Source organism: Xenopus tropicalis, chromosome 4 (genome assembly GCF_000004195.4).
Source record: "Xenopus tropicalis strain Nigerian chromosome 4, UCB_Xtro_10.0, whole genome shotgun sequence".
Taxonomy (NCBI): Eukaryota; Metazoa; Chordata; class Amphibia; order Anura; family Pipidae; genus Xenopus; species Xenopus tropicalis.
This window is the reverse complement of record NC_030680.2, coordinates 95391803-95415694: the sequence shown is the minus strand read 5'-3', so window position 1 is coordinate 95415694 and position 23892 is coordinate 95391803. Positions and strand designations below refer to the sequence as shown.

At 36.1% G+C, this 23892-nt stretch overlaps 1 protein-coding gene across 1 annotated transcript in view; it reads left to right on the top strand.

Annotated features, from left to right (window-relative positions):
- The window catches only part of agbl4 (ATP/GTP binding protein-like 4), an 809806-nt gene that overhangs the window by 230905 nt on the left and 555009 nt on the right, over nt 1–23892 (top strand). The window contains exon 4 of the mRNA XM_031900949.1: nt 11611–11705. Within this exon, the coding sequence (XP_031756809.1) occupies nt 11611–11705 (95 nt within the window). The remainder of the gene's footprint in view (nt 1–11610; nt 11706–23892) is intronic.

Sequence of the window (23892 nt, the reverse complement as noted above, 5' to 3'; positions counted from 1 at the left end):
TTGACCAAACATCATAAGTAGAAAGACAATTATTATACTTAGCTACACCCAAGAGTTCAGTTTCATTGCTTTAGGAGACTGAGGGGCAGATTTTACTCCAAATTTTTAAAATTTTCACACCAAAACCTTTTACAAATCTTTGCAGAAAAAAACAGCGTCACAAATCTGAAACCTAACATTTTAAAGCGAAAGAAGGGTCCTCCAGGGAAGGGAAATGACATCTGCTATTGACTGCTACATAATCTCAGCAAGTTTTAGCCATTTTTACACATTGTAAATATCGAAATATTCACATTTTTTTTCTTGCGACATAGCGCTAAAAAAAAGCGCTAAGAAAAAAAAATCAGAGCCTTAGTAAATGGCCCCCTGAGTTGTCATGTAAGGCACTACTTAGTTTAATATTAAGTGATGCTTATATTCATAAAAAGAAAAACAGTACCAAAGCAGTAGGGAACTTTCCTGCAAACTCCATTGCGCTCTAGTGTAGGTAGATTCCCAAAATGGCAGTTATGTCTATTTAATAATCACCGCTGCTGGTTTGGCATATTGTGTAGAAAAATAAAAGAGAAAGAATGTTCAGCCTGTTAGCAAAAAAAGAGAAACAGTCCCAATCCTCATAGGATAAAGCTAAGAGATAGCAGAATGCTGAGAGCCATCCATCATTGCTGACAATTTCACAGCCTAGAATAACTTGACAGGGACGCAGAACAAATTGTTGTTGAGAATTGAATGCTGCTAAGCTGAGTGAATTGACTCTCTGGTGTCAGAAAGAGACCTTCTTCAAGTGGATGAAGATTCTTCTTCTTGATTCAAGGACAGAAGTGCTTTAAGCAGAGTCATAGAGAATGGGCAAACATATTAAAAGGACAGTAATAGGCTTCACCACATTTCAAATGAAGGATGTTATTCAGTACCCAGTGTTTTATTTGAAAACAAGAGCATAATCTATGAATAAATAAGCTTCCCCTAGATTCCCTTTGCAATAGGGGTTCCTGTCCTTGATTTAATGAAATGGTTTAATAAAGGGCTAAACCAGGAAGAGAAACTTCTGCCTCCTTCTTACCCTACGCTGTTCACAATGGTTTGGCAGAGAGAATAACGGATGGGGGGGATGTATCCCAGGAGGCAGCTTGAGTAAAATACTCAAACAATAGCATATTATGGGCCATATTCAATTGTGATTAAAGTGACCTGATGTCTTCACCTTAGTGCAATCAAACAATTGATGGAAAATAAAAATGTCAATTCAGTGAAAAATATTTCTTATGGTTTATCATGTAAAAAACTTCACTAACATCTATAGGAAAATCTGCAATTGAAATAGGAGAAAAGGTTTGAATCTGGCCCAATGAGTGATATCAGTCAGATCACTAAAAAATCCAAAACTGGGCCAAAATTCAATTGAATGATAAATCTGTTTATCACATGAAACTCTATTAAAGTCTGTGGACATCACGTGATTGTATGGGTTATCCCGATTCAATTTGAGGAGAGAAAAAGATTTATCATTCAATTGAATTTTGGCCCAGTTTTGGATTTTTTAGTGATCTGACTGATATCACTCATTGGGCCAGATTCAAACCTTTTCTCCTATTTCAATTGCAGATTTTCCTATAGATGTTAGTGAAGTTTTTTACATGATAAACCATAAGAAATATTTTTCACTGAATTTACATTTTTAGTTTTCATCAAGTGTTTGATTGCACTAAGGTGAACACATCAGGTCACTTTGATCATTTTAATTTTCACATTAAATTACTTAAAGAAGAACAAAAACTCTTTAGTGATAAGCAAAATGTTTCAGCAGGCATGGATTTTTAGAAGGGAATTTATCAAATGGGGAACTCTAACTTTCACCCATTGATAAATACACTTCTAAAACTCTCATAGGACTGAATAGTATATGGGTGAGTTTTTATGTATTAAGCTCTGAACTTACATTTTGATAAATCTGGGGGGGGTATCAACATTCAGATTTTTGTGGTTTTAGAGTTTTTTGAAACCATGACAAAAATGATTTCCAAAAATATCAGTCATTTATCAAAAGATTCGAACTGGAAAAGCACAAATGAAAAAGGCACAGAAAAATGTAAAATCCATGAGGTTTTCATATTGTTGCACAGATGACAGTGTAAAAAAAAAAACTGAAAACCTCTAAAACCATAAGGCAAAGAAAGATTTCCACTTGTAAAAGTGACACCTGTCATTGACTTTTTGTATTTTGGCGCCAAAAAAAAAAAAAATGAAAAAAGCAAGCATTAGTAAATGCCCTCTTTAGAGTCTTATATGTTTTGATAATGGGTGAGTGCAGAGGAACTCCACCCCCTGCCTAATGGTTTCAAATCTAGTGGTGAGTACAGCTTTCACTTTTTTTGCTATAGTTTATACAGTAGCAGTGACCAGCTCCATGTTGTAGCTCCCACCCTTTTCAGCTACAGTCAGGTGGTCCCAATGGACCAATATAAAGGCAAACATTCGGGGGTTTTATTCATGAAAGCAAGCAATTTGCAGGTAACATTCAGTCCCTTTGTTAAATGTATATTGATTGTATAGTGAAGCCCTATAATTTTTAACGAACCAGATGAAAGTGAGTGTAGGACAATGCACAGAATGTCTTAGGGGCAAATTTATTATGTGTAAAAAAACAGCGAAAATATTTGCCACACAAGGCATCAAATCAGCTTAATCTTTTTACATGTTTTTTCTTTCGACTGAACTGCGTAAAATCTGGCATCCAGGTGGCGAATTTCATTTTACACATCATAATGTATAGTGATGAGCAAATCTGTTCTGTTTCACTTCAGTGAAAAATTTGCGAAATGGAAAAAGTTCACAAAATGCATTGAAGTCAGTAAGCGACCTTTTTTTATGTGCAACAATTTTTACGTGCTCGAAAAGCAGTGTCAGTGGATGTTTTTCTCACTCCAAATGCATTCAACTCAACGGACGTTTTTTTTCCAGCAACTTTTTTATGCTCATCACTACCTATATATATATATATATATATATATATATATATATACTGATAATGGGTGAGAGCAGAGAACTCTTTTCTTTCTTTCCATATGAATTTTGTGGTCACAGCCTCATTGCACCTTCATCTAATGGTTTCGAGTTTAGTGGTGAGCCCAACTTCCCCCCTTTCTTATCTGTAAACTAATAGTAAAGTTTAATACTTGACATAAAATACCTCATGTAGTTGTTAAAAAAATATTCTTTCCCCATAGCAGCTCAACATTTCATTATACTCGGTTATACTATTATTTATTCTAAATAGAAATTGACCTTATGGTTTTGTCCGAAGATTGGTAACTTCTGGAACTTGGTGGAAAGATTCTTGAACCACAGGTTGAATTTAAATATAAAGTTATCTCCTAGTTTCGCTCTATTACACATTAAAGGAACAGTAACACCAAAAAATTTATATATTTTAAAGAAATTAAACTATAATGTACTGCTGCCCTGCACTGGTAAAAGTTTTGTGTTTGCTTCAGAAACATTACTAGAGTTTATATAAACCGTGGAGTGTAGCCATGTGGGCAGCCATTTTAAAAGAAGAAAAGGCACAGCTTATATAGCAGCTAACAGATAAACCCTGTAGAATACAATAGTGTCTTATCTGTTATCTGCTATGTAACCTGTGCCTTTTCTCCTTTTTTCCAGCTTGAATGGCTGCCCCCATGGCTACACAGCAGCTTATTTATATAAACTATAGTAGTGTTCCTGAAGCAAACACCCCCGTTTTACCAGTGCAGGGCCACAGTACATTATATTTCAGTTACTTTAATACACTTTCATTTTTTGGTGTTACTGTTCCTTTAAAAAAGAGGAGGTGTTTTCAAGCATTTTACCAGTCTCCTTAGCACAAAAAATTGATAAAGTATTATTTTTGTTAATGGCTGCCTCTAAAAAAACATTATTTTATTATTGGGTAAAAGAGGAAATCCCTCCTATAACAGAAATTATTTCTTATCTTAATCAGCTCAGCTGGCAAGAGGCCATCAAAGCAAAAACAAGTGAACCTAAATCCAGGATCTCTTTTAAAAATACATGGTCATTTTTCTTTAATGCTGTAGATATAAGTAATAAGGATCAGATTTATAAAATGCTGCATATATAGATTTATTTCAATAATTCATGAACATATAAGCAAAATTATCCTTGATTTTGCTCTCTAGGAAACTTTTCTTTTCTTTTTATAGTTTATCCACTGGGCATAGTTAGTTAATTTGTTTTGTTTTTCTCTATTTAAATTACTTATTTTGTTTCTCTGTAAGCATTCTATTTTCTTTATTTCTTATCTTTTTGAAAGACAAACTGTCGAATGTGACTATTGTTGTACAACCTATATTTAAATAATTTGTTATTATTCATTTTACATGTTTATTGCAAAACTTCAATAAAATGAAAAAAAAGAAATTGACCTTACTATGCAAAAAGTCTTGTATGAGCTCGACAATTAACGTCACTAAAATAATGGCGTAAAGCATTTAGATTTGGCTAAAGCATAACATTTTTAGCCCTGTCATAAATGTCTTGCTGCTTTTAAAATGCCCTTTTTAAAATGCCCTGTTGATTTATTTTTGGTTTGGAAAGCAAGCATTTTCCAAATGGAGCTAGCACAATCTCGTAGCATCTTCTGTGTGTCTTGGACCTGTCATCCTTTCGACAAAGACATTTAACTGGAGATATTCATCATTTTGTGATGTCTCTGTTTTGTTTACACCGCTTCAGTAATTCACATCTGGGACTGAAAGTTGCTTTTGAGGTTTCGACACACTGCAGGATGCCAAGAAAGCATCAGATTTTTCTGCATTTGAAAGCTTTTGGGCCATCAAGTGATCAAAAGCTGCCAGAATCAAACCTGAGACCTGCCATCATGAATAAGACACTGACAATTCTTCGTGTGACTGTGTGCCCGAGGGGTTAAAGAATCAGACAATGCTGAATTGTCCGTGCTCGCCATGTAACTGTGACATATTTTAAACATTGAGATTCCTTTCTTTGCTTTATAGTTACGGATTAGAGTTTTAGACCTAAAAGTATTTGTTTGGGCCAAAATGATCTTTCTTAGCTTCCACAGTATGGTTGTCTTGCTCTTCTTGATATACCATATATAAAGTCCAGTTGTTTCAAAGAATAGTCCAGCGAGCCTAATAAAAGAAGTTGTTATTGAATAAATGAGAGTCCAGGACTTGCCAATTGTCTCTAGTTTATATTGCTCTAACATATATGTTGTCACTATAAAGAATAAGGGTACGTCTGTCTACAAAATTGCAGTATATATTTCCTTGCTGCTGCTAAAACAAGATCCTTGGTGTTTAATGCCTGTTCTTTTTGGCTTTTTTTTGTACTATATTTTGAAATAGCTCCAACATGTCTTCTTCTGGGGTTTCATAGTTCCACACTTCCTTTATTTGGAATTTAGTTTTACCTTCTACGTAGGTTGGCATTCTGCTACCATCAAAAGTTCAAATATCATTTATTAATCTTAAATATTAATTACTGATTAAGGTAGTATAAGGAGATCTACATTCAGAAATGAATTTATACTTTATAGAGGTTGGTACAGTATGTGTTAAGTACAGCCATGCTAATACCGAAGAGCTAAGCAGGTATTCTCAAAAATGACAGATTACATAGAGAGTTCATATCCCTAATCCATTCAGCAATATATCTTTCTGATACATGGTAGATTCAATACCATTTCTTTCCAGGAGTTTGTGATTTGCTCAAGGCTCAGGTGTCCTACTAATGGTCATATTAGCCTTGTTTTTCTCTAGTAGTAGGAAATTCCATAACTGATATATTAATTGACATAAATCATTACTTTATCAAATACACATACAATCTTTGGTACATCTTTGGTCTAAGATGTATAACAGTGAGGTTTTTATAGGGATATTTATGCCCAAATACTTGAGCCAGGATCAGAATATTTTTTAGTTACTTTATAAGAGAGTAGTAGTGATGAGCAAATCTGTCTGGTCTCACGTTGCTCTAAAATTTGCGAAACTGCTGAAAAATTAACAAAATGGCAACAAAATTGTAAAATGCATTGAAGTCAATAGGCGTTTTTTCATGGTTACTTCTCGACTTTTTTTACGAGTGACTTTTTTTTTCCTCACTCAAAATGCATTAAAGTCAATGGGTGTTTTTTCTCACTTCAAATCCAATGAAGTGAATGGGTGGGGTTTTTCTTGCTGAATTTTTTTTTCTTGGTGAGTTTTTAGGCAAATTTTTGCTGCAGTTTCGAAAAAAAAAAAAAATGTGCAAATAGCCATACAAAATAAGAATTTCAGGTTTTTGAAAACTTGAAACCATGAAAAGGAGCTACTGCGTATAGGCTGATTAGGTCAGAAAAAGGCTGTAAGGATTTATATAGTTGTATAAGTTAAATCCAGAATTTATTACACATCATAGTAGGAGTGACCAGCTAAACTATATATAAATCTGTGTTAGGCAGTATGTAGTATATAGTAACAGTGGAAGGACTTTCCCCTGCAATTATCATGTAGGCTCCTCAGTATCTTAAAGTGGAGTATAGGATATTATCCATTAAGCTGAGAGAAGAAAAGAGAACAGGTATCAGTTTCTCAGATATGCATTTAGTTTATGTGTAAATGATTCAAAGATCATTTAAAGTTTTCATAAACCATGTGTTATCATTATTTGACTGATATTCAAAGGGACACTTACAATTTGTGCCTGTATGTTACCCAACCACTTAGATTGTAAGCTCTATGGGGCAGGGATCTCCTTCCTACTGTGTCTCATACCACATGGCACTTATTCCCTGTGCATTTATATATATATATTTATTGTATTTATTTATTTATTATAACACTTGTCCTCCCTGTGTGTAATTTTGAATATTGTAAGATTGTACAGCGATGCGTACCCTTGTGGCATTTTATAAATAAAGTTATACAAACATATATACATAAACTATCAAAATTATAACAGTAACAGTTGTATGTAAAAAGAAAAGCTTATTATTCAGTAAAGTAGTAGAAATATTTGGGTGAAAAGATCTTTGCTCTTGTAAAACAATATCTCTCTTCTAGCTTCTAGCTTTATATTTTAGCAATCTGTATAACAGAACCGTCTGTTACACAGAACATGCATATTATCTGCAGGGTTTGGAGCCAGGGCAGGATGAGTTAGAACACAGATTAGATAAGAAATTAAGCAAAGGAAACAGCTCTGAGTTGTTTTTAAAATATGTAATTTTATAAAAATGTTAGTAACTACCAAGCATTAATTCAGCAAGCACAAAAATAACATTAACAATAAAAGAAGGGAAATGATGGGATGATGGGATGAAAGTATCCTTTAGCAGGCAATGGTTTGTAAAAAAAAAAAAACTACAACCACCTCCACTGTAGTTGAAAAAAGAAAGCAATAGGGAATTAATCGACAGAGAATGATTTCTAAAGCCACAAACCATTTTGCTTGTAAAATATTTATCGTTTTTAAACACTTTCTTAATACCTGTGTGTTAAAGAAACGTAACATTTGCCCTGAGTGAGATTGAAAAGTACTCCCCTGTATCTCGGTAAATGAAATTTAAAGGATTGCGTGGAATGAGGGCAGTCTTTGAAGAGCCACATCTGACTCACCATGCAATATTCATTAAGAGAGATCCCTGTCTTATTTCTCTCGGGTTGCTTGTAGCTGTGACTTGAAGATGAATCTTTTATTTCTGGAGACGCCAGAATAATGCCAAAGGGCTTTTAGCTCTATAGGGAATGTAGAGGCTGTGTGGGTTCTTGTTAGTAGAGACGTGGAGCACTGAATGCACAGTGTTTAGTGTATTTTGCCAAATTCATTTGGTATTACAATTTCTGTTGCATTACTGTACTGCACTGAACTGTATTGTACAATTAAAGCAATAGGTCATATTATAACCCCTGCCATGCCTATCCATGGACAGGGTTGAACTGGGGGGGGTGCAGGGCTCACCAGGACTGCCGCCCCAAGGGCTCTGCAGGTACCCCTGCCTGCTGCATCCCCTGCATCCCATAGGGGCCCCACTGCACCCCCTGACCCCCCGCTGAGCCTCCCTAACCCTTCCGCATGGGCCCCCCGCCGACAGTATTCCTCCCCTGACGCGATAAACTCACAAGTGCTCAGGGAAGGACATCGGGCAGGGCCCCTGTGGAAGGGTTAGGAAGGCTTAGCGGGGGGTCAGGGGTGCAGTGGGGGCCCCTAGGGCATGCGGGGGACGCAGCCGGCAAGGGTCGTGTCTGGGCCTTCAGGGTCTACTAGGGCCGAGCCCCGCCAGGTTTTTTCCCAGTGTGCCGGCAGCCCAGTCCAACCCTGTCCATGCAAAGTCCAACTGCAAACCTCAGTACTTCCCTTCTGATTAGGTGATAAAGAGGGCAGTACAATATCTATATATTGCCCCTTTGTGTCTTTTACAAATTTAAACATATTTCTCTCTCTTATTTCTCTTTTTTTTATACTGATTGTTTGGGAACCAGTGGCATTACTACCAGGTAGGGGAGGAGGGGATCCCACTGCTTCCAGGCATATCCCCATGGACCCACCAGGGATACCACAGCATAATCTTTTATATATGGAATTTGGCAGGCAGGGGACTGGTTGCAAACTGTGCACCTGGGCCAGTAAGGATATAGTTTTGCAGCTGTTGGGAATAATATTTTTTACTATTACTTTTAATAATGTCTCAGTAGTATCTACCTGTTAGCAGTGTCAGACTGGAGCACAGGGTTATGGGGGGGGGCACCAGATAGAGAACCTAACCTTAAGGCCCCCATGTCCGAAATGCAACATGAATAGGTGGTGGCCTTGGCCAGTGCCCTATCTATGTAAATGGAATAGGAATGAGGCAAAAGAACCTGCTGTGCAAAAGTGAAACTTGAATGGATGAGCTGGGGGCCCACAGGGATATTTCTTTATACCCCAATAGACCAGTCTGTTGCTGCCTGTTCTGTTTTATAATAGGCTTAAAACAGGGCATGAAGAACACTGCCCTGTCCCAGAAATGCTCACAAATCTTCCCTTAGAATCAGTTAATACTATTTTAAGTTGGAAACACAAGATATAACACAAACACAAGATATAACACCATTTTTTTACAAACTGCAGTCATTTAGAAATGTTATATTAATTTCAATACAAATTACAAATTTCTTTCAGTTGAACAGAAAAATGTTAAAACCTGAAATCAATGCATACATATGTGAATCTGTTATTCAAATGTAGCAGTTTTCTAAAGATATTTACATCTTAAACTAGACACCTGTGGTACAAGCAGAAAAAATAATTCTTGCTTACTTGTTCACTTTCTTCTCACAGCATTAATTGTCATCTCTTGAAATTGACCCGAATGTGTATTTCTTGTGTTCTAGAGAAATAGCTTCACTTGGGCAGGAATTGATGTGGAAATATCAATGTTTATGCAAAATTCTGTACATATACAGGTATGCAACCTGTAATCCCGAATGCTTGGGACCTGGGGTTTTCTGGATAAGGGATCTTTCCGTAATTTAGATCACCATAACTTAAATCTGCTAAACATCATTTAAACATTAAATAAACCCAATAGGATTGTTTTGCCTCCAATAAAGATTAATTATGTCTTAGTTTGGATCAAGTACAAGGTACTGTTTTATTATTACAAAGAAAAACAGAATTATTTTTAAAATGAAGACTATGAAAAATGGCCTCACCATAACGGATCCCATATCTGTATATACAGTATAATGAATTATAAAGCAGATGACTTGCACAGTAATGTGTGGTTTACATGCACAATATGTAGAGCTGATATTTTGTATACAACTATATTTGTATCACTGCACCATGTTTTCTGGTACATGTAATACAGTAATGTGGAGAAACAGCCACTCTGAGCTCATCTGTGTCTACTTACTCATATAGCGGAACAGGTGCACGCTCTTTGGTGCCAATGGTTCCAAAAAAAGATATGAATTGGGTTGCAACTCTAGTAAAATCAATTGTATTAGCACTGCCTAAAAATGATTTGCCTTACAGGCGACCATGTGATACATTTTTTGTCATTGAATTGCATTGTTCCAACTCAGAAGAAAAGATTCCTTTTACATTTGTCACTCTTTGACATTTTCTGCTGAAACTGATCTAGGGACATTCAGGTCTAGTGGTTTAAAATACATTTTTGTTATTAAAAACTAATATTCGGTGCCAGTGTAGGGTATTGTTGGGTAGACATGACCATAATGTGCAAGGTCAGATAGAAAATAAAAAATAGCTTTCTAATCTGTTGCTTTTAGGAAAGCAGACAAAGAAACAGGTTGACATCTATTGAAAGGTTCATGTACATTTCTAAAGCTGCAAGCAGTCAACATTGTGGATCTATAAGGTCCATGAGTCTGCTCATTTGAGATCCAGCAAGGCCTGACATTCCATAGCCAGTTTCTGTCAAGTGCTGAGCAGACAGCAAAGGGTTAGTTAGTTTGTGTGATGAGATTAGCTTTGCATTTTCCCCACATCTAAAGTAAGCTCACGCAAGCTTTAATGTAATGTGCTTCCTTTTGGGCTTTGTGATAAAAGGATGTTCAGATTCTTCGTTCCTTCCTTGTGCATTTCATGGCTGATCCAAAAGCAATTACTGGACTAAATTTAGCCTAATGTGAAGACACAGCAGAGGAAAGTCAGTTGTGGGCAAATATGATGATGCATACAGTCTTAATGCTTTTTCACAGCATGCTGTGCACCTGTTCTGCAGATGTTGTCCTGTTATAGTGAAGTTCATTTGCACTGGCACCTGCTCTGACGCATGATCAAAAGAAATGCATTTAAATTTAAGATTTTAAAAAAAATAAATTTGAAATAATGAAGGGCAATGTACTCGTATTCCAAAAGAGAAATTATAAGTCTGGCTTATCATTTTTGTTTAAATTTGTGTAGTCATGATAAAATATTTAAGGGGCCACTGGCATAGTCAGCAAAATTAAACATGTCTACCTTCTAAGACCAGACTGCAAAAGTTTCTTGTAATTCTGAATTACTCAGATAGGGGGTTTTCCAGGAGCATAATTATGCACACCGTTTAAACTTTATACTCTCACCAGCCACTGTGGGGCGAAAATGCACTGTATCTTCTGACACATGCAATATGCCATGAAGTGTTCCCACAACAACCCTAATCTAGTTTAGCAACACCCTGTGCCCCACCTCTCACAACTCTGGTCATGCCCATTCCCACATCTTGTGTCTCAACCCTTTCTCCTTGTAGATTGTAAGCTCTTTTGGGCAGGGCTCTCTTCACCTCTTGTATCGGTTATTGATTGCTTTATATGTTACTCTGTATGTCCAATGTATGAAACCCACTTATTGCCTCTTTATAAGTAAATGTTAATAATAATAATAAGTGCAGAATGTTGCAGTCACCTGGCAATCACTTCTATAGAAGCCAACCAGACTAGTCACATTTATTGTGACAGAGGTTCTTTAAAAAAGTTAAATATATGTGTCCTTAATAGAAATAACTCAATATAAAAATACTTTACTATTTAACTCTTATATATAACTGTTATATATATATATATATCCCAATAGAAAAAAATTCTAACCCATGGCTGTAATTCCTATATTTTTCAGAGAGTTATTTTTAACATTGTCAACTTCAGCAAAACAAAAAGCCTTTACCGAGATGGAATGGCCCCAGTAGTGAAATCAACAAGTCGGCCTAAATGGTAAGTCTACAAAAAAAATGAGTCTATAAATTCCATGTAGAGAGAGAGCTTTCTCATTTCTAGCTTTTATATGAAGATAGGAGCCTAAATTAATGATCGCTAGCAGCAGTGGTCACAAACAGGCCATCAATTTAGACTAAAGAAAATGCATTTTTTTAACTAAAATGATGCAAACTTGTCTTTCCTGAGAGGGAGGTAATAATGTATGCCTTCCCTGGTAGTTATATGCTGGCAGATTTTTTACCAGGAGATTACAAGTCTTTTTAAAACCATAAGGCCCCTCCAGGGCCACAGCTGATCCCCAATATTGCCTCTCCATTGTACCTGGGTTTGGTGGGTTCCATTTTGTACCACTGTTGAACCCAAGTCTGGATCAGCTTCACCTGTGCATCCTTTTTTTGAAAAGAAAATCACCCTCCAACCCTGCTGTACTACTTTGCTTTTTATGAACAGATGGCATAACTGGACAGGACTGGGGGTCCACATTGGTCTTTGTAATGGGCCAAGGCCATGACTCTGCCCACTTTTATATATGCCCCACAAGATTTGGGGACAGTCACACCTTTATTTGGAAGCCTATGTGTTTATGCACAAACAATGATAAACCAGCACACCCTTATTGTGTTTGTGTTATTGTGTAAGTGTGCTTTTTTGGCACATCAAACACTACTAGTTTCTGAAGAGTTATATTTCCGAACCATGTGAAGCAATCCCATTGTAACTGTGAGCAAAGAATGTGATTTGGATTGAGTTCATCTACAGCAGTTTATGGGTAAAACATATCTCACCTTCATCTGAATAGAATTGTATTTTCTAGCGAAACCAGTAATTGTGTTTTTGTGCTACAGTATTTCTCTCGCCTCCATAATCATGTAACATCCCATCTGTCAAATTCCTAGATTGTTATTATATACATTTAAATTAGAAACTCTTATTTGGATGCCTGAAGCAGGCGCTTTTACTTAAAATGAAAACTTTTATTGAAAGCATTTTCCCATATATTTGATTAAGTAGGTACACCATCTGAATCGCTGAATCTGATTATGCCACAAGCACAATATTGTTAAACACAAGAATCTTGGAAAATGTTATATTTTATTTTTCTCTAGAATATTCCTTATGGAAGTAGCAGTTCTTTTTATTTCTTTATGTTAGACATTATGAATTTTTGTAATTTTGTGATGACTGTATGGGTTAAAGCCATAAAGCCAGTCAGCAACTCGCACACAAGAAAGGAAATGGTATACTTTATTGTATATAATTAGAGGTCCTTGAAGAAATTTAGAAGAGGACATAAATAATCAATCAAATTATAGAGTGTTTTAAAAATAATTGGGAAAACCATAAATGGTTCATACAGTATATTGATCTGCAAAGTAATATTTAGAAATAGCTGCCTGGAAATATAGAATGTAGAGTTTTGGCGCTAAGGCCCTTTAAAACGAGCACTGTAGATTCTAATATCTAACGCTTAAAGGGTTGCTTCTGTCAATTAAGATAAGTCACCTTGCATTGTTTTTGTTAATGTGTGCTCTTTGCTCATTATTATAATTAATAGTGAACTTGAAGAACATTTACATACTTTACACAGGTCATTAGACTGTCCAGCCATTAAATAATCAAGGTTGGCTACAATGAAACTAATGTGAGTAAGATAATAGTTGGGGGAGTTCTACATACACACAATTGAGAAAGTGTAGAGCTAAGCAGTAAGAAAAGATAATAGCATAGGGGAGTAGTACTAGCTCATTTAATGAATACAGGTTATTTTAGGAGCTTTACCAGGATACTCTAAACAGTGATAAACTGGTGTATATTGTAAAGATTGTATGTATGAAAGACAGGAACTGCAAATAAAAAAAGAATCATATTTTCCATATTGTGATATTGGAATAAGGTTGAGGCTAAAGCTATACGGGGCTGATTCCCAGCCTGCAGAAAAACGCTTGCCAAGAATCCCACCTTTCCTGCACCCAGAAGCATTGTGTCTGCCTGGCAGATATTGGGGAAAAAAATGCAAGAGTACTCTTTTTAGCAATGTCTGCCTGCACCCAGGTGAAGACAGTGCTTCCAGGTTCGGGGAAGGTAGGAAGCTGATGCCAACGAAGGGGCTGATTCACGGCAAGGGTTTTTCTGCAGGCCAAGAATCAGCCCTGTGTGGTTTCAGCCTATGTTTGCCAGTGCTACACACCTTGCACCACCTTTCTCCATGTGACACAAAGTGCAGAACTGCGCCCCATAGTGTCAAGAGTCTACATAAATGAACCCTGATGTCTTATTAATGTGTGGGAGTGCTAGTAACTATATAAAAATGGCAAGGCCAACAACCAGAAAAGTACCCTTCATAAAAGTGTTTACAATGTATTTCACCCACAGGTTTGCTTTCAACAGACCATGTAATACAGTATGATGGCATATTTGTATTACTTTATATACATATAATTTAGGACTGCAATACTACTTGTCTCATCAGAGGCATTTACAGTACAATTCTTAAGAACAGCATTCTTATTTTGCCCACTACAGAATGACTGTCCTAAGTGCATGAGAGCGCCGTTCATAAATCCAAAATTAATTTCCGAGCACTTTTATTTTTTTTTTGTTTATCAGCTAATGCTTTTAAAGCATCACATAGTCTCTGAATTTAAAATTTGACCCTATAAAACCTGTCATAAAAGTATAAAATGAAAACTAAATACCAGTGAGTCACTGAGCTAATGATATATTTGTGTACATGAAATGACTTCATATATGATCACACATTCTCTGACAATCAAAATATATTCACAAGCATATGAGAAAGTATATACAGGCACAAAAATAATCATCCAAGTTCACTGTATGTCTATATTTAAATCATGTTAATTAACTGTACAAGGAGGGCACAGTCAGATCAAAATACACTGTTTTTTAAATATATATATTTATTGTAAGTTATATTTTATAGAAAGAAAATAATTTGTTTCTTTTGTAGCAATAAGGAGGCCATTTACTCCAGTTGGAGTTTTCATGCAACAAGTCGAAAATAATTTTTTGCGACTTTTCTGTAACTTTTCCGGCACGTTCTTTTTTTTTATTTCAGATTTTTTGATAAATGTCAGACATTCGTGGAAATTAGTTTATTCAAATTTTTAAAAATAAAAAAAAAACGAGAAAAGTAACAGTTTTAGTAAATCTGCCCCTAATGTAAATGGTACATGTAAAAGACTACAGAGAGATTGCGGCTCCAGTGGTGCTCATTGGTTTGTGAAAGGCTTTTCCCTCCCACATGGTCAAAGTCGCATGTTAAGAACAGTAAAGGGCCCATTACACTTCCTTGACTACTATTAGCCCAAGAGCTAAAAAAGACTTAGTGAAAAAAGTCAGTTGCAGCTTTAATGCAATTTTTTTCCATATTAATTTGTATTACAGTCATCTATTTCCCTTTTAGAGACACTATTTTCTGAAGTAAGTACAATGTATTCATGTCGTGTGAAAGAATTTATTGCAAATAAAAAAAGATTGCACTTCTTTTTGAGCAAAGCTTAGGCTTGCTTTGAAAAAGTATATATTTGCCCAATATTTGCAGAAGCACAGCTGGAAGGAGGGAAATGACTTCTATGGGTAAATATCACCAATAATTACTTGATGCATTAGAAAAACACAAATTAACCTTGTATGTGCTGAGAGGTCAAATAGATCCCATTATGTAATAGCTCAGTGCTGAGCTGCATCTGTTTAGTTAAGCTAAAGAGCAAAGTCCAACGGTAGAAAATAATTCTTTTTCATGCTTATTGCCAACAAGAGAATGATTGACCTGCGCCGTGCCTGGTCCCATCTCTCTTTGATTACACACTGGGGATGTTAGGGATCATTTGTCTCCTTAGAAAAGCAAAAGCCAGATGCCAGCTCTTATGCAGGTGGTGGGCTCCTCGTGACTTTGGGGTTCTTCATATCCTCCCAATCCCTTTAGAGTCATCTGTGGAAGAGGGTTTTGTTTTTTGTTTTTTAGCAAATCTCCTGAAGTTTTGTTGTTTTCCTTTGTTACATTAATTAACAGAAGGAGAGTTTACTATATGCTTATGTCAAACTGGAGATGTGTAGTTACTGTTTGTAATTGGTTGCATTGTTCTCTGTAAAGGTCCCCATACACGGGCCGATCCTAGCTGCCGATATTGGTCCCTTAGACCGATTCAGCAGCTTATCGGCCCATGTATGGCCACTACCGACGGGACTGGCCGACCGATATCTGGCCTGAAATCAGCCAGATCTCGATCGGCCAGGTTTAAAAATCTAGTCAGATCGGGGACTGCATCGGCTCGTTGGTGCGGTCCCTGGACCAACTTTTTTCCCCAGGGCCAAACGATCGAATTAGCCTGGATTCTCCCGATATAGCCCACCCATAGGTGGGCTATATCTTAAGGTGTATGGGCACCTTAAGACAAGTAGCTTATTATGCCCATACCTTATAGGTGGCTACAAACAGCAGCTACTAATCCCTCTATGGGAAGTGGTCACTGTCCCATGTACTGTTTCTTTTTTCAAAGTGTTCACAGTTGTTAATGCTGGCAGGAAATTTTCTTTACAAAGTTTTATCAACTAATCAACAAATCTGTTCAGTGATAGCATTTTCAGAAGCAAGATTATAATTCATGGTAGACAATGGAATTTGACTTATCAACACAGGAGATGTTTTGATAAATGGGCAAACGTATCTAATGTGTCAGAATGTCAGGAAAATGTTAAATAAATGTAAAAAAAATCAAACTGCTAGAAAAATGTCAGAAAAATGTTGAAATTCCAAATTCTGATCATTGATAAAAAAAAATAATCCTTTTTCTTTGCAAAACTTTTGCTTCAGTGTAGACTAAGGGGCACATTTACTAATCCACGAACGTCCAAAAAGTGTCCGAATGCGTTTTTTTCGTAATGATCTGTATTTTGCGACTTTTAAGCGAATTGTTGTGAATTTTTCGAGCGCTCAATACGAAAAAGTTGCAACAATACGCGAAAGTCGTAACGGCTACGAAAAAGTCGCGACAATTCGCGCAAGTCGTAACGGCTACGAAAAAGTCGCGACGGTGACGAAAAAATCACAAATATACGAAAAAGTCGCAAAATGTTCGTTTCCAATCCGTTTTTTTCCCATTCGGGATTCGGATTCGTGGATTAGTAAATCAGCCCCTAAGGGTCAGATTCATTAAAGTGTGAATTACGAGTACGATTTGCAACAATTCGCATTAAATACTAAGGTACATAGAAGCATTCTAAGCTAAGTTGGAAATGTGTACTGTAAATAACTACTGGCAGGGATGCACAGCACAGCAGGCACCCCCCCCCCCCCAAATCTTGCAATATGGCAGTGGAAATGTACATTTTATTTGTAACAGTAACAGTACTGTATGTTTTTATGCTCCCACTGCTCCTTCTCAAGTTATTCTATCATCTATAAATATGCATTAGGTATATGGGATTAATCTGCAGCAAATATAGACAAATTTTAAACTCAATTTATAGAAATTCATAAAAAATAAGAATAAGCTGGAAGTCAGTTCTGTCCCTCAGTTTATGGATGACTTACGGTCTTTCCTACAGAGCTGCCATTTTTTACATTTTGCAATAAGGTTTTTGATTGATTGTCATGAATAGCAGACTTTTCTGTTTTTAGTTCATTTCTTTAAGGTCAAGCAATCAACTGAAGGGGTCTGACAGGCACAGGACTGGCAGTTTGCACACACTTTTCAAGTACAAATGGAAGTAACTTCCTGTAGGGGCATCTGACCTATTAAATGATAGAGTTGGCAAATACTCCTTGTGGGGATAGCAAGAGCTATAATTCTCCACTATTCAGCAAGCCCACTGTCGCGTTGGGGACATTAGTGCCATGAAATGAGATAATGTGTTTCAAGTAACTACTGACCACTCATCACCTGAGGTATTTCAGGAAAGTCATGTGAAAATTCCTAATTAGTATTTATAGAAGAGTAGGTCTTCCCAGTAGAACAGTATCTGTAGCTGCAAGATACTTAGTTGAGAATAGTTACAGCGATTTTATACAGATGAATCATTTTACCTATGATCCCCTTGTTGTGTTTTAAAAAGAAATTAATTTTCTTTTGAACTGCTTTGGCCATACATTCACTTTTATAATGACCCGGCAGCACTCTCCAGCTGCCATTTGCTCCGAATGTTGCTTTAATTATAACCCTTCTCAAGATTTTCAGAATGTATTTCTATGAAAATGTAAACTGCCTCGTATAAATAATGGGATGATTATGTGCAATCACTTTGTACTCCTAAGGTCGGCATGGGTCAAATCTCCTACATGGAGGAACAGCTGGAACATGTAAAAGATAATGTGATTATATAGAGTACAATGCAGTAATCAAAAGCCCTAATTCTACCATAAAATATTAACTAAATCAATTGTTAGCTAATAATGCTACTTCTAATAATATTTAGAGTGTATGTGTAAAATGCATGTTTATAGCCCTTAAAGCTTTTGACTTTTCAGTCTTTAGGTTGGAGGACAATCAAGACTGACTGTTTGTCAATGTACATGTTGGTTCTTAGCAGAGCAGTAGGCTTAGCTAGGAACAATATTAAGCTCAGTCATAGCATTCCTCTCTAGAAATGAGTGAAACATTTTGGCAAGGTTAAAAACACTATAGAATGAAAAAAACCTATATCAGAATGCAAGGATTCATTGCATTTCTCAAGCTTTAGTAGCTACTGTGCCCAATTACATTAGATGACTATAGCAGTTATGTCTGCTTCTCAGTGGCTTAAAGGGATTAGCTAACAAAATGAGCATGACTTACTGAAAGAGGAAAAGGAATATATTTGGAAGAGAGCTTCTTAACTGTTGAAAAATATATTTTCCCATGTTTTGCCATATTTAATAGTATGAAAGCATTTATGGTATGTTATTTTGCCCATGTTTGCTTATACCTGCATTGCTTCTGTGGCCTCAGCCTGCAGAAGGGTAATTTTGAAAGTTGTACTTGTGAAACATTAAAACATGCTTTTTACAAGTTGCAAAACATCAAACAAGTAGTTCCATATTAACACTTTAAGTGCCACAAAAGGTACAGTTTACAATCTGTTTGCAGCACTTCTGGACTGTTATGCTCCCATTTTATGTAATAAACAGGTAGAAATGAATATCCAAATATATATCTGCTGTCATCTATGCTTCCTGCCCCTCCCACACATCCAACCTGCAATTTTGTCAACATGGTAGCCCTCCTCTAGATCCTGTTGCCCTCCAGTCACTTCTGCCTGCCTGCATACTGGTAAGTGACACACGCACAAACATACACAGAAACAAATGCTTCTTTTTTTTTTTGTTTTGAGTGTTTTTATGCACTGGTGATTTCACTGCATTTTTACAGATTTTATTGCATTTTTAGTAGTTTTATTTCATCTTCAGGTCTGGATTGCTGTTAATTGCTTGTTTGGGCTCACAAAAAACTCATTGCACATAAAGACTTGTGCAGCTGTTTGTCATTGATCTCTATGTTCAACAATATTTTTTTATAGCTTTGACTTCTGGTGTTTGTCTTATGGGACATACGATGCTGTGCAAGCTTTGAGGCAAATATAAATGAAAAAAAAAACTTAGTCGTTTGATGTAGAAAGGCACATTTACCCATTTGTCAGCATGTGTACATATTCTGGGTTTCATTTGCTGTTATGGGCTCTTACGACACACAAAACACATGAAGTGTACTTATTTTTAGTCCCCTGGTGTTAGAGCTTTGAGCAAGGAGCGCTGGACAAACATTTGGCACTCTGTGCAGAGGGCAGCATCAGGAGAGGCAGCTCAACCCTGTCCTTACTGCCAGCCTTAGGTTAGGTGGTAAGGACCCAGGCTACATGTCAATTCATTCCTACCTTGCTACTTAGAATGATGCCTAAGTGCCGCCCCCTGCCCACCACTCACTAATACAGTGCTCACTAATGCAGTGAAGGGAGCCAATTGCTGCCTTTATTTGCACTTTGCACACTGTATGGGGCACCACAAATGAGCCCTAAGGTGCAAACATTTCTAGCCTAAGGTGTACATATAAGGTGTATACATTTTAGGTGTATATATTTACAAGGTGAATAAATACTGTTTAGCTTTCGTTTTCATTTCAGACATGGGATATTCTATATGGAACTGCTGGGTGTGTAAAAAAACGAAAATTCACCACAGTAGGAGAATCAATAATAATAAAGTATACAAAACATTTACTAAATAATAATACATTTGTTCATCCAATAGTATTCTTAAAACCAGATACTTGGCTGTTTTAACTCGAGAGGGGTTAGGTATATTCTTACAAGGCTGCGTATTTTAACCGAATTTTCTTTCAGTTAACACTAAGGGAGAGATTTGTTTGATTTTTGAATTTTTTTTTTTACGATTCAAGTTGTTTGCTCTAAAAAAAAACAAAACTCATTCAAATTATGATTTATTCAAACAAGTTTTCATTGTTAATAAACAAGCACGCATTCTACGTGTGAGTTCACAAACTCGAAAATTGATAAATAAGCCCATAAAAGGCAAACTTATTAAAATTTGAGTTTGCTTTTTTTTACGAATCGAGAGAAGACGCAGTGAAAAAACAAGAATGTGAATATACTCAAGAATATTTTTAAGAACCATGAATTGTCTATATTTATTTATTTAAGAAAAAATCCTCAAAGTTGCCAGAAAAAAAACTTCAATAGAAGTCCTAAAAAAGTCACATGAATTTTGTTGCAGTTATTTTTTTACATTTGTGTTTTTTTTGTTTTTCACAAACTCAGATTTGATAAATCTAAAGAGATATAATAATACTGGTTAGTGTTGTTATTTTGCCAGATCAACTTTAGCTCTATCTCTCTATCTCTTTACTGGTGAAAGTTTTCGCTACAAAACTTGAGGGGACATTTACTAATGCTCAATTTTTTTTTTTGGGTGTTTGGCATCAAAATATGATCACATGTGGGTCAATGGCAGGTGTCCCTTTTACAACTGGAAGGTTTGTGTTTGTGTCAGGGTTTTTTAACACTGTCATTTGTACGACAATACAAAAAAGTTGTGATATTTGCATTTTTCCATGTCTTTGATAAATGACATTTGTGGAAACGGGTTTAATGATGGTTTCAAAAAACTTAAAAACTACAAATATCAGAATGTTAATGGTAATAAAAGCAACATTGAGATAGAAATTGCACAGAAGGATGGTTCCAGAAGCAAACAATACACATATGGGCATGTAAGAGTGGGCAGAAGAGATTTATCATGGAAAGAGACTTAGAGGCAAATTTATCAAAATATGAGTTCAAAGCTTAATACATAAAACCTTTCATATGTTCTTTTCATTCCTATGGGATTTTTAGAAGTGTATTTATTAATGGGTGAAATTTAGAACTCACCATTTAATAAATTTGCTTCTAAACATCCCATAGGAATGAACCGAATATGGGTGAGTTTTTATGTATTAGGCTCTAAACTCACTTTATGATAAATCTGCCCCTTAGCATGGAAGAGACTTAGCATGCAGGACATTCTAATAAATTGTGCCACAGGTATAGGTTTGCAAGCAGTGTCAGGAACAAGTATGCAGAAAATGATTTGAATGCTAATTTATGATCATAAGTACAAATGCAAATAAATGTAAAATTGCCTACAACAGTCTTAAAAGGTACTTTCACTTATACATACAACTTAGCATGCACCCATTTCCTATTCTTTGTTATTCTTTATTATTGGTAAAACCATGGCAATATATGTTTAAAATTGCAAATTGTGCAATACACTACATATGTAAATAAGCCTTTGGGTGTATGGTGCAGAAGCAGTAGAAGGAATTCAGTCCTGCTATTAGAATAACATTCTATGTGCTCTACATCACATACTTTGCTGGTGCTGTGGGAGGATTGCAATGAAGGAGAAATAGTTTCAATTTTTACAGGGCATTTTTGGGAAAGTTCAAGGTGTGTAGGTTTGGAGTGTTTTTGCAAAACAAAATAAGAACAGAATAAATGTGGTATCTAAATATAATTGTTTGTACATCATGAAAAAAAGCAATAACAAGGCTTATAGAGTCATAGGTTTAAAAGCAATTTCAAGTGTAGAATCAAAGAAAGTGTTCTGGACTGGTTTGGACTATATTAGAAATATGAAAGGTCGACTGATTTAAGCTTAGCTGTGCAATGACCAAGAACTAAAGACATTTTCTTACTGAGACTTATAAAAGGACATAAATCCAAGGTCTACATTTAATCCTACTTCAAAGTGTCAAAGACTTTCAGAACTTTGAATTTTCAGATCTTTTTTTATCTTATGTGATTTAAAAGTACCAGTATGTACCACTATTTACATAACTGAGGAACAATGATCTGGATGACAGAAGAGTTTTTCAGCTATTATTTCTTTTGTTTATGTGTCTCTCCTACATAGAGCCCACTTGTGGGACATTCAGTACACAATATCATAAAAACTACATAGATGTGGTACATGTTCATGGATTGTGCAATTCTCCTGGCACTAGTGGCATATTCTATTGCAGTGTTTTCAGCTGGCCAAGAAATGTCTGAACCTGGCTAAGCAGCCTGTTGTTTGCTTTAATGGAAACTGGGGCAAAATCAAGGCATTACTGTAAAGTTTTGGCACTGAAAAAACTGGCATTGAATATGCTACATTAGGCAATTGTCTTTAAATAGCATTTGTTGCAAGCCATTTATATATACCCAGTTGAGGAATTCCAGGGAAGAACTGACTGAAACATGGGTGAAAATCAATTTGGCCCTGTTGAAAACCAGTCCTTACCACCAGGATGACAGTGAATCCATAGCCAACAAATTCCCATAGATTAATGCAAAAAAATGTGCTAAAAAAACACCCATTGACTCCAGTGCGGTTCTCAAAGTGGAAAACATCAGTTAAGCTCATCACTAGTGATGGGCGAAATGTTTCGCCAGGCATGGATTAGCGGCGAATTTCCGTGTTTCGCCATTGGCGGATTGTTTCGCGAAATGGATGAAAAAATTCGCCTCGGAAAAATTCGCCGCACATCCAAAAATTGACGCCGGCGTCAAAAAAGAATTATCGCGGGCGTCAAAAGAATAGCCAAGCGACAAAATAATAGCCGCGGGCGACGAAATAATAGCCACGCGACAAAATAATAGCCGCGGGCGAAGAAACAATAGCCACGGGCAACGAAACAATAGCCGCGCGACAAAATAATAGCCGCGGGTGACAATTTTTTTTTGTCGCACGACATTTTCGCCGTTTCGCGGATCTTTTGAAAGATTCGCAAATTTTTCGGCGAAGCGAAACGGAACAGATTCGCTCATCACTACTCATCACTGTTTGCAATATTACCTTACACCGAAGGGCTGGTTATTTGTTCCCTTTATATAGTCTAATATGTTCATTATAAGATCAATACTTGTTCTTTGCGACATTTATACAAGATTATACATGCATACTGAAGAATAATCAAGTTAGCAGGTGGTTTTTAACCTACCGGCAGGTAATTTGGCTCCTGGCCCATAATGTATATGCATGCGTGTGTGGTAGGGATCTAACATTGTAAGCTTGGACATCACACAGCCTCTGTAAAAAGTGTCTTTATATATTTTGGAGGACTCAAGTTTATACAATTTTTAATTTTTATTTAATCAACTTATGTAAAGCACTGTATAAAAATGTTGGAGCTTTATAGAAACAAATAATAATTTCTGGTTCTCACCGTGAATGTGAAATTTGTAACCAGCAAAAGCTAGCATGTGATAATAAAACTGTTCAGGTTGTTAATAAATTAATGAAACTGCTAATTTTCTTTGATAGTGTAACCATTAAAACATTTACACCTATGCTATCTGACCATTGGAATATTGAATGTGGTGGTGTTCTTTTTACTTTATTTTTAACAGCGCTTACATTAAAATGCTGAAACCAAGGTCTATATGAGCTAGGTTATGAAATCCATCAATTATTTAATACAGATTAGTCATTGTTTAAGGTTATCATGGAAGCAGAGTACGGAACTTAAACAAATATTGTAGCTCATCCTTGTTGAACTGGCATTATGTACCCGCATGGAACAAAGAATGAATAAATATGCCATAAAAATGCAATTACTTAATAAGGAATGTCAGCAATGAAGCAGATTCATTTGGGATATGCACAGGGTGTTTGTATTAACTTACAAATTCCATATAAAAATAA